Below are 12,283 nucleotides of genomic sequence, written 5' to 3'. Positions count from 1 at the left end.
CTCTTATGCAATTCATTGTGTTAATAATGCCTTTGATACTGCTGCTTTAGAACCGGTGTCCATACTTTCTTCTGATGGAGCTGCTGCACATTTTAAGGTATTAGCAAGTGAGTTATGCTCTAGATATGCCCATTGCAGGATGAAGAAGATCTTAGTATTTGGCTCTAAATGTAAGATCAATTTTTAGGGAGAGGGAGAAATTGATGAGTGATAACATTTCTAGATTATCTAGGATTGGAAAGATAAGATACGAACTATTTAAAAGCCCAACTTTTGAATTTGCATCTACAGCTCAATTTATGGTAACTATTATTAATTAATGAATACATGTTACTTCTCATGTGAGTAAAGGTTACAGAATCAGGAGGGGTGTGTAAAGATTACAGAATCAAGTACATTAATTTGTGGAAAGGCAGTTTTACTTTTTCTTGAGCATTGGAGGAAAAAATATTTCATGGTTGCAAACTGATACAGCTAACTCACTTGGGCAAGCTCCTCTTCTGATTCATTCTCTGCCTAGTTCTGGCCCCCTGCACTTGCTTGGAGTCTCTAAACAGGAAGCTAATAATCTCTTTTGCATAAATTGGAAAGACAGCTTGCATTCCAGTGCTTTATCTAAATATTCTTATAATCCAACTTTGTGTGGAGTCAAGTCTAAATAAAACCTTAAGTCTTTTTCTAATTCTTCCATAATTGTTTACAATGGAATTGTATAGTGTACTATGGAATAGATTTGATTCAGAATGGTGCTGAGCTTTCAAAGAAAACTGATAAGATGAGGTTTTGTACTTTGCAGTTTAGGAATTTCATTATGAAAAAATCCTAACAATGTAGCAGACAATCTTCAAATAAAGGTGTAGAAGTTTTTTATTTATTAATGGAAATTATGGTTTAGCATTCAAGTTGCTTTTTAGAATTAAAATTAAGCATATACAAAAATGAAAAAAAATCAAGATTAAAAAATACATGCATATGAATAGAAAGGAGCAAACGATAAGAAAGCTAAGAAAAAAGAGTGATATAGAATAAATTGTGAAAAATTGCTATGTACTTTCAGATATTATGAAAAAGAACCGAGGCTCACGCCAGGGAGGTTATTATACTCACTGCTGCAGTGTAAGAGTTGATGACTTATTTAGCATAATCTTGATGCACATCTTTTTGGCAGCCACTTTCTCCTGTTTATAATTGTAAATGATATTTTAAAATGTTGATTACAAAAAGATTTTATTGCAAGTTACATCAAACAGTCTTTTAATGAGTCCTTCTGAAAACCCATTATGAATATGATAATAAGATCAATAATAAGAAGTCTATTCTTATCCCTAAATTATCATCACAACCACTAGGAAGCATCAGTAACTATTGCAAGAGGTAGGGGTTTTGGTGGGCGATGTATTTTATTGGCCTAGCTGTATGACTGGGATAGATTTAGGAAAGCTTCTGAGCACAATGGCCAGAGCTGTTCTCAGGCTGTCTGTCTTCATTGTGGCTACTGGTACATATTCTTGGCCTCTCTAAAGTACCACCATCACCTGAATTCTGCATATGAGTCTGACAAACTTTGGAATGCAAAGCATTCTTCTTCAGGTCTGAGGAAAAGCCAGGCACAGCAAGAATGACCTGAAAAAAGCTTGTTGGGGTGGACTTAGACAAGCTTTGAATCTGCTCAGATCTTTATCTGAAGTCTGTCCTAGCTGTGCATTTGGTCCAATAAAAGATATCGCCCACAAAAATCCTTCCCTCGTGCATATTTCCTGGACCATCATGGCTACAACACCACTCCAACACATTAGCAACTACTGTATTTCAGCAAGGTTTAGAGTGGTTTAAGAAGGGAAAGATTGGCTTAGTTTCAGTTAATCATTGAGAGGGAGAGCCATAAAACTGCTATAAATTTTAAAACTGTTATTGTTTAGTTGTCAAAGCTGATTAAAGTTTATAACTATTTTGATCCAAGTTGTACCCTTGTTCCTCTCTGGAGAACTGGTTGGGGTGGGAATCTAGAGCTGCAGAAACCAAAGGGCACTGCTGGTGCAGAGGACACCTTTGCAGATTATCTCGGAGAGCTGAGAGGTAACTAGCAGATTTTATAGTTCTCTGTATATTGCACTGTAAATTATGTTCCAGTTCTTGCTCTCAAATATGTGGGATGCTGGAAAGAAAAGAAAGAAGGGTCTTGGCAACTTCATAGCAGTTGGCCACAGCTATTTGTGGTCATGGTTTGTCAGCCCCAAATCAAGAAAGCAAGCTAGGTCTGCAGTGTTGACTAGGTGGAAGTTGCAGTTGGCCTTTCTGTTGCCTCCAAGTGTTATCTATATAGCAATACCCAGTATTTGGGGGTTTTTTATTTTGCAAGACAAACAAGATGCTTTTAAAAGAACTGAATGAAGTTTCTACAATTACAGCTGTCTGTCTCAAAGAGGCATTATCTGTTTGGTGTCATTGCACTATAAAAGGCAGTGACAATGCCTCCTGTGTACCCACACAGCCCTGCTGACATACCAGTGCCAAAAAAGCGCTTGTGTTTTCTTCCTTCCAGCAACTTTTAGAACTGAGGTGGTTTGTCTGTTGCTGTTCAAAAACAAATAGAACTTGATTATACTGCCTCTGTGCTGGGCACTACCGAGAAGCACTCCCTGCCTGCTCCCTCCTATGCAAAATTCAGGCAGTGTCACTACTTCAGAGCAGCAGCGGTGGGAGAAAATATTATTTGGCGGGGGCGGGGGGGCAGGTGCAGAGCCGTCCCTCCCTCCCACCGGGCCATTGCGGGGCCAGTGCATGACAGGTGCACTGGGCATGGTGCTGCAGCAGCAGGGCATGGTGGTGGCACTGGAACAGTGGATCAGTGTTTGGGAGGGCTAAGCCCCATTAACCCCGGTCTTCCACTGCCTGCACTTCAGAGACACCTGGAATACGTGCTGGTAACCACACTGAAGACAAAGGCCCTGAAAATAACTGTGTTCAGAAACTCTTTAAGGCAGCTCTGTCGTCTGAGTCTTGGACCTGGAGCAAGCGGGGCGAAGCATGTCCCACCAGACTACCCCAGGCTCAGCACAGAAGTAGGGTAGAAATGCCCTATATCATTTGTGGCTGTTGTCTTGGTGTTAGAAGCTGCTAGTTTTGGAAGAGCCATGTTTTATAAGCATATATGTGATCTGAATTGAAAACATAATGTTTATGCTGAGTAAATCTGGTCAATGTTGTAATAATTAAATGCTTCTTTTATTGATTTCTGAATGGTACTGAAGTTATCCTCAGCTTCCCAGTCGCATGTAATTGTGAGGGAAGAAAAAGCTACTGAAAAGCAGCAGAGCAAGTCATTCCATGAATAAAATGATCAATGTACCAGGACAAATGTAATTAGTTTTCAAACCACCCCTGGTTGAGGTTAATACTATTGTATTTTGCAGTAAAACCCACTTTTGCATATTATTGTTGTCACTAGCAATAGTTTTGCTTAGATTGATGCATGCATGTATGTATGTATGGGTATTTTTCTCTTAATCATTTCCATCTTTTTTTACCTAATATGTTATGTTCCACTAATAATTTTGCTGTTTTCATGTTTTTCAAATAGTATCTTTGAACTAGTTCAATTTAATGGAAAGATGCTGGCAACTGTTGGAATGAATGGTAAACATTTAACTGGGGAATCATCCTTTTGTTTTAAGTTTCTCCTTATGTTTTAAATGGAGGACTTTATATTATCAAGGGAAGAGTGTTCCATTGGTTCTAGTAATAGAAAGAGACATTTGAGTTCAACAACAGAAATAGTTATTAAGCCTCAGAGACAGGAATGAATTAGCAGTCTCAAGTTGCTAATTGTGTGGTCTGGAAGATTTCGTGCTACATTACTGTTCATCCATTTTTATTTCATGGTTTAGTAACTGATACCACACCTAGAGAGATAGAAATGAACTGTTGAGAAATGAGGTAAGCAAACTCTGTATAGATCACATCCTATCCTCCTTTTGTTGAAAAATATAGGAGCATAAAATATGTGCCTTCAACTTCTTGCAGTTAGACTTGTGGAGTCAGCCCTTCCCAGCCAGAGTGGGGAGAGCTGATTTCTGTTGCCTCTGTCCCCCATGTATGCACATTATAAAATGTTAACCTCTCTCAGAGGTTGCGTTAGCAATTACCTGGCACAAATTTCCACTGGGAAATCCATGCTCCATAGAACATCTCATATTCAGCTGCTTTTTCAAGGCACTGCCTAGTTCCCCTGAAGCTCTGGTCCTGTTTCTCTTGTGGAGAAACTTCTGTATTGCAGAAGGGAGCAAAAAAACTCTGAGGAGGTGGCTTCTCCCCTTTTGTAGAGATGGAATATGTTCTGGACCATTTTGCCCACCTCTGAATCACATACCTTAGAACAGCATATGGGACTATGCTCTCAACTGCAATTGGTTTAAACTGATTAGTACCAAGAAAAGCAATGACTGGTTTTATAGTCATATTAAACCCTGAACAAGTGACTGAGAGCTTTAGTTGGCATGCACATTTAGTGCAGTGAAATTATTGCCAATGGTTGCTACCATGGAGGAGCAAGAACATAACCCATCTGAACTCGCACTGTTCCTGTGGCAGGTCTTAAGGAAGCTTTAAAATGCTTGAATTTGCCCGCGGACTGAAATATTTCTAGAGTTACTAATATATTTTGTAATAATCATTTAAGAAAACAAAAGGAAAATTGGATGGGGGGAGGGACAAAGAAAAGATAAATTGATGCTAAGAGCAAATAATTAAAGAAGTATTCATTTATATAAAGAAGGGCTACTTCTCTAAAGAATGCTTTTTAATACACTGTATTTACCCAAATCCAAGATGTCTTTGAATTTAAGGCAGTTCCCCTAATAATTAGATCTCCTTGTTCCCTGTGCCTGTCCCGTGCCCCTGTCCCTCTGATGGCTGGCCCCCACATCCTGCCACCCGTCCCCCTGCCTGCCTGCCTTCTCCCTGCCCCTGCATCCTCTAAACCACCCCTCCCTGCTGCTTATCTTCTGTTGCTGCTCCACTCTGATCTGGTTCAGGGGCAGTCAGCAGTGGTGGCCACCCCAGCCCGACCCTGACCTGCCTGACTAGGCAGAAGCAGTACTGGCAGCTATGGACGTGGCTGGGTCTGAGTTGGAGGAACTGGAGTAGCCAGAGGAGAAGGTAAGCAGTGGGAGAGGGAGGAGAATACTGGGGAGAGGACACTCTGCACAGTCTTCCCGGCATTCCTCCTGAACTGCTCACATCCAAGTCTACTGAGCACCTCCACTACCACATGGCTTCCTGTCCCCACCCCCCCATCCCCAACTGTGAGCCCCCTTTCCCTGCAGCATGAGCCACTCTAGGCTAGTACCTGAATCCAAGATGACTCCCCTTGTTGTTTGTGGGAAAAAATCATCTTGGATTCAAATAAATATGGTAACGGTGTGCCTTTTTTTTCTCACTGTTTGCTGCAAATCTTGGGAAACTGTTTTGTGAGAGCAAGGAGAAGGTGGCAGCTTAGATATGGTTAAACCACAAAAATGTTAGATGTATTACAGATTTATTCAGAAGTTTGGCTATAGAAGAATGAAAGTTAAAAGCTGCAGAATATATTTCAATGCCATGTTTCTTTGCCTTTTAGAGAGATGTGAAATATACTGTAACAGAAGGAAAGATTTGATTGGTATGACTTTTCTTCTTTAATCAGCAGTGTCTAAACAAGGAAATGCCAAAAAGGTTTCTGTTCAGATTTGATCAGTTACACACTTTGAACCTTTCCTCATTCAAACTCATATAAGTGGTCCTTGAGAGAGGGGAATTAATAATTTGCAACAAAAAATTATGCAACAAACAGCTTCATTTTGTGCTGTCAGGTTACCTGCTGGAACATCGCTATTTGCTCAAATGTATTTGTATTCAAAAGTATTCAAAGATTGTTTTCCCACAACAGTTCACTATGTCTAGTGTATTTACAATAAAAGCTGCTTAAGATTCTGTGTAGGCTCATAAAATTTATCATGCTAATATATGTCATATGCTATCACATATTAAAGAGGGTATTATCTATTATAACTTTATCATTAGTGTATACAAGGGCATTCATGCTTAAAAATATAGCTGGTCCTAATGCTTAATGGGTTCCTTGGGTTAATGCTGGCTATTTTTTTAAAATATTGTGTTTGTTGCTATTTTCACTGACTGCTAAGTTGCATTTAATATCATATTTTCCTAGTGTAGACATGGCTTTTCCTAGTTGCGATTGGTCAGATATGGTCTGTTTCTATGAACTGGCATGTGTGGTACATTTACATTTTTTGTTCTGTCAGAATTCACGTCAGTACACTTGACCAAGCATGTGTTTGCAAAAAGTGAACCAAATGTATCATGAACAGGGTCAAAGCAAATTATTTAGATATCCAAGTCTTTATTTGCAGACTTTTTTTGTATTCTGCTCTGATCCTTGAAGCAGCAACTAGTAAGCATCCTGTTAATGCCCAGTTTCTTGGATAACAATCATAAAATAATTCTCATTAAATAAAAACACCCCAACCTCAGAAAAGGTCACAAAGAAATAAGTAATAAAAATTAATTCCCTTTTTACTCCCAAGGATGAGGACTATTAGCATAAGTATGTGTCATCTTAGGCCTAGGCCTAGGTATTGGACTATGTGTTAGATGTCCAAAGGTTACAGTAATTTAACTTTGTTTTCCACTAAAGTCACTTGTTGCATCTACACGTGCAAATAATCTGGGAGCAGCTTACACTTGAGTAAACTACTTGAGAGTAAACTCTCCTGGGCATATGTCTTCGTGTGCAGGAATTGAGGAGCAGATTTGCTACTCCTAGCAGCAAGACTGCTCCTGTTCCTGCTCCTTGTATCCAGCCCCTGGAGCAGCCATGCTTTCCAGGGTGCTAGTTGTCTCCTGGTGAGGGCTCAGATATTTCTCCCTGCTCCCAGGAGATGCCAGGGTGGGCTCTGCCAGAGGAGCCCAAGTGGGGACAGTGTCCCCCTGCCGTTGGGAGATCCTTCTAAGGATTCTTTCTAAGGATCTCCCAGCCTGGCCCTGTGGCCCGGGCAGGGGGGACATTGACCCTGTTTGTGCTGAGGTGGTAGAGGAGCAATTTCCCATCCCCTGGTGCCTGGCTGACTGGGAGCATATATGCTCTGGGTTAGGTGTCTACATGTGTGCTATAGCGCAGTAAGTAATGTCAAATAAAATGTGCTACTTGCATTTGCAGGTATTCACTATTAGAGCCAAATCCTGTTTAATAAGCGTCTGCATGCAGGTGCTTATTGTGCAGTAATTCTGCTGTGCAGTAAAGGGTCCCATGTAGACACACCCATGTAGACATTCACACATATTTCTCCTGCACACTCATTTTTTAGGCCACTCTGGAGTGTGTGTATTATGTATAAAACCCTTCAGGAATTGTTTTATATTAAATTGCATTCTGAAAAGACATGTAGTTACAGTTTACGGTGATACTTTGGGAGAGTACATGCAAGTTAGTGCAGAGATTTTTAAGTATGAACTTTATTGTACAGTACTTAAGCATCCTATAATATTTATTTAATCTATCAACACACTTTTCATTTACTTACTTGTAAAAGTAATTTAACAGCTGAGTGAATCTATTAATGGACCACATGTAGCAGATAGGCCTTTTGTTCAAAATACTCCTTTAGGGTTTAAATGTTTAAACAAGTTGAGAGGCAATTTAGAGAGGTTTAGCCCATAAATGCAGTCACACTTTGTGAACTTTTCTTGTTCTCAGTAGTTGTTTTTTAATCTAAAAATAACAACAATATATGTGACTTTTAGTTCTGTTTGAGGAAATGTTGGATGGGTAGGAAATAAGTGAGTTTCCTGTGCACATAGAGAAAGGAATAAATGCTATATACTAGAGGTGGATCCATATCTGGTGTAAATTGTCATAGTTCTGTTTAAACTGATGGGCTGCCTATACACGTGCTTGGAGGTTGGGAGGAGAGTGTTTTAATTAGAGCGGTTCCTGGACAGCCAATCTAAAATGGCTCACTGTCGCATGTATTAAGCCTACTCCCCCACTCCCCACATTTCAAAATGGCCATGGGGGTGCTTTAACTAAAGTTCATTGGATGAGGTTTAGTTAAAGTGCCCCCACAGCAATTTTGAAACACAGGGGAGCTTAATGCATGCGACTGTGAGGCGATGCTGGAGCGTTCTAATTAGAATGCAAACAAGCACATCTGTAGGCAGCTACGGAGCTGTGACAGTTTTCAGCAGCTGAGGATCTGGTCCAACACAATACTGTATTGGATCGCTCAGTAGCAATTTAAGGGTGCTGTGCACTTGTGATGGTAACCATGTCATTTTATATATATGTTTATTTACTTGTGTATAGGTTAGATATATAAAATAGGCTTTAAAATGTATAGAGCTTAAAGACCACTTTAGATCATCTTATCAAATTTAGAGATGTAATTTTCCAGCAATAAATTTAAAATGTTCAAAATACTTCTTCCATTACATATATATAGTTAAAATATAGAGTGGCTTATCCTGGAAAACCTAGTAGGCAATCAGATGTCCAAGTGAAATCTTCAAATGGATGGTTTTAATGCAAGTTGGTATAATACATTTTGCAGTACTTCCTTACATTGTATAAGCCTTATTGTAGCTCATTGATAAGATTTTAAATTTTATTTCAGTTAGATAGCACTTATTTCTATTGTGCCTCAACATTTCATAGTTGTCAACATGATATTTATATTTTGTGGGAATGCATGTTTTGCACACAAGTGTAAGTACTCAGTAAGTTACCATGGAAATAGTCTGCTATAATGACATTTTGGGATTTCATAAGGATCACTGCATAATCATGTTGTTTAGTAAGGTATGGAATTAAATGTGCTCTTGGAAGCAATGACCACCAGTTTCCAAATAAATGTTTGAGAAAACCGCTTTCACATTATATAGTATCTTCCAAAGACTGCATCAGAATAAATTATTATATTTTATAGGGAGTATTTGTTTAATTTGTTTTAAATTCAGTTTTTAATAGCTATGATGAAAAAGAGGATGATTTTTATGTCAAATGATCATACTGTTTGTGTTGCAATGTGCTGCAAATATTCCAAGGCAGGTATTGGTACTTAATATGAAAAATGATGACGACCAATAGAAAGAAAAGGTAATGACGGACATAACAGTTGTAGGGATATCAGTATCCTGTGTTATCAGCTGTTATGATACAACCATCACATCTGCATGATTCTGTAGTGATACAAGTGAAGCAGAAGCACTCCAGCTTTAATCCTGCTTCATTCAGGATTAAAGTTCGGAAGACTGTGATCTCTTGTATGGATACAGAACCATGTAGCTTATAACAGTTATGGTGTAAAAGCTCAGGTACACACTTGCACAGCAAAAGTTACCTCTCTCCTTTTAAAGCAGCTAAAATATATATTTTTCTGTCCTCTCAGAATACAGGACTGTTAGAAAGGAATCGGCATATGGGTTTTAACCTTCTGGCCATCTTTAGAACTGTGTCATACCCTCAAAACATTTAGGAAGTGCTTGGGAATAGTGGAATTGCTGGTAAATTAAGCATAAGTGGCATTATTTTCCCGCCCCCAGCCTCCAGAAGCTTTAGTGAAAACCAGCCATGCACAAATGCTGAGGTAATTAGTCTCATGGAGCTTCTTGGCTCTTTATTTTTTTTTAATCCATATAAGGGATGATTTTTCTTTAGCCATTTCACTAGGAAACCTCCAACTGAAGTCAGCATTTGTGAAGAGGCTGCCAAAATACTGCATGCCATATATAAACCTGGAATACTTTATTTAGCTTGCATCCACTTTCATATTCTCACCTGGTAAAGCTGCCCTGTCTTTTTGTTAGAAACGTAAGAGTATATTTGATAGCACTTAGAGAAATGCGGTACAAAGGAAACCCTCACTGTTGGAAATGTATCAGGGAAAATATATTAATTTTCCTTTCAGACTGTGAAGAGCAAAAAGACTTTCTTGTCAACTTTTACGCAAGAGATGAGCTCTCTTAATTTGTATAGTGGATGTGTGTGTTCCTAGAGTCTTTATGAACTTTAGGGGCATTGGAATTGGAGGCAAACTAGTTTGATTTTGTTTCCTGGTCTAAAGTTTTACAAAAAAGGTCTAAAGCTAACGTGACAAGTATGAAAAAAGATAGACTGTTATGTTATACGGAGGCATGAAATGTTAAGGTAGTTTAATAGCCAAACAACCTCTCTACTGGATTTTCAGTGGACAGGAATATTAGCTCAGCAAATGACCCAGCAATGCTTTCTTAAAACACTAGCAGAAAGGGAAGAATGTAAGAAGTGGGTGATGGGGCAGGAACTGACCCCTTGATAAGATTATTAAATAAAGTGTAGTAAAACTTAGTGACACTTTTAAGGCTGGGGAGCTGAAGCTTTAAGACTTAGGCAACAACTTTTTAGACCACTGAGCAGCATTCTAATATTATAAAAGCTTTAATCTGTCTGTCTGCCTGTCCATAATGCTTTATTCACCCTCTGATTGGCTGACAAACAGCCAATCAGAGTGCGAACAAGTGTTCAGACAGGTGGCAGCACACCGCCATGATGGTGGGGACACAGGGGATGGAGCGGGGGGTGGGGTGAGACCAGCTGGAGGTGGCAACAGAGTGGACAGAATGGGCTGCTGTCCTGGCCCCCCCGCTACCCTGCTCCCTGCAGGTGGCGATGATGGAGTTGGGGGGCAAGGCCACCGGGGCTGGCCTCACCCCCCTTTGTTCCTTGGAGGTGACGACGGTGGTGGTGCAGGGGGAAGGGGAGCAGGTTCAGGACGCCCCTTCCCCCTTCTGTGATTGCTGCCTGCAGGGCTGATGTAGCAGTGGTGCGGGGAGGAGCAGGCCCAATGCAGGGTGTGGAAAGGAGCGGGTGCGCCATGGTGGCAGTGACAGGAGGGGAGGAATGGGTGCAGGTCCAATGCGGGGTGGGGAAATGGGCCCAAGTTGGGGGAAAAGCCAGCCCGCTGCAGCGGTGTGGGGGGGGAGCAGAAGGCCCAGCCCAACACAAGCCAATGTGGCCCGGTCCCACTCCTCCCCCATCCCCTTCTCCTGCATCGGCCCCTAGCCCGTTCCTTCTGTCCTCCCGCCACTGCTGGGGTGGCCCAGGCCCGCTGCTCCCCCCCCACCGCGGTGACCTAGTGTCTCCTCACCCTCGGGCCCAGGCTTTCCCTGCATCAGGCCCACACCCCCTCTTCTCTTCTCCCTGCCACTGGCAGGGAGGAGGGGAGCAGGCCTGGACCCCGAGCAGCAGAAGGAAAGGGGGGAAGGGGCCCGGATGGTGGGGGGGGCACAGGTCTCCATCCCTGCCCACTCCCCTCCCTCCCATCATTCTTGATGGACAGTTCGCAAGTGTATACATAAAACCCACATTCCCCTCTTCTGATCTTGAGAACTAAATTTCCCAAAACACTTTACTTGAGCCTCTGGTAAGGTTGCTCCACTGATACTGCCTACAGGAGTGCTGATCTGGGAGTGTTATATGTGTGATGTGAATTTATTTGCTAATGACTGGTCAGAGACCAGCATCTTATTTCATATACCCTCCCAGTTTAGGAGAATGGTATAAGATTGCTACCAACCTACAGTACAAGTACCACTGCAAAAGAAAGGTTCCAAAGCCTGATAATAGTCCCCTGTCTTCTTTATAGCTTTGCCGTACTCCTTAACAAAGTGCTTTGGACATGAGTTACCAGGTTGATCAAGCATGATTGCAAATCTTGGAAGCTCAGAAAAGATCCATCAAGGAAGTTATGTGATTTTTTTCTCTTCTCTTTTTTAAAAAAAATGTATGGTATTATCAAAAGGGCTTAATGCCAAAAATAAATCTCAGTCTTTTCTGATTTACAGGTAAGTCAAATGGTGTGGTAAGGGTATTCTTGTGAACTAAAGAACTCACCCCACTGGGGACAGCATACTGTGAATTATTTCAGGCTTAGATTTTCTAAATAAGTAATACAATTCTTGGCCTTTTAATTTTCTTTCTGCTCCCATTACTGCCCTACAAGCCATCAGGAATAGATGGCCTCCAACTCATCTCTCTAACTTCCTGTGCCTTGGGATTCTTTTGTCTTCCTCTACAGAGACCCTACTTGATGACTTCCTTCTCACATACACGGTTTTCATGACAACAGACGACCTGTGCCAGGCATTGCTGAGACAATATCCTTCATTAATATTTACAGTTATGTATGGTTGTTGTCGTCTTTCAACAGGAGGTACAAGCTCTCCTATAGCTCCAAGAAGCATAGGATGG

At 40.9% G+C, this 12,283-nt stretch overlaps 1 protein-coding gene across 1 annotated transcript in view; it reads left to right on the top strand.

Annotated features, from left to right (window-relative positions):
* The window catches only part of RAPGEF5 (Rap guanine nucleotide exchange factor 5), a 267,967-nt gene that overhangs the window by 193,708 nt on the left and 61,976 nt on the right, over window positions 1-12,283 (top strand). Inside the window, exons 12-13 of the mRNA XM_019508540.1 lie at window positions 1,960-2,076; window positions 12,111-12,189. Of these exons, the coding sequence (XP_019364085.1) occupies window positions 1,960-2,076; window positions 12,111-12,189 (196 nt within the window). The remainder of the gene's footprint in view (window positions 1-1,959; window positions 2,077-12,110; window positions 12,190-12,283) is intronic.

The sequence above is a fragment of the Gavialis gangeticus genome, unplaced genomic scaffold, assembly GCF_001723915.1.
Source record: "Gavialis gangeticus isolate Ggan-Ray unplaced genomic scaffold, GavGan_comp1, whole genome shotgun sequence".
In the NCBI taxonomy this organism is placed as follows: Eukaryota; Metazoa; Chordata; order Crocodylia; family Gavialidae; genus Gavialis; species Gavialis gangeticus.
This window is presented reverse-complemented; position numbering and strand designations above follow the sequence as displayed.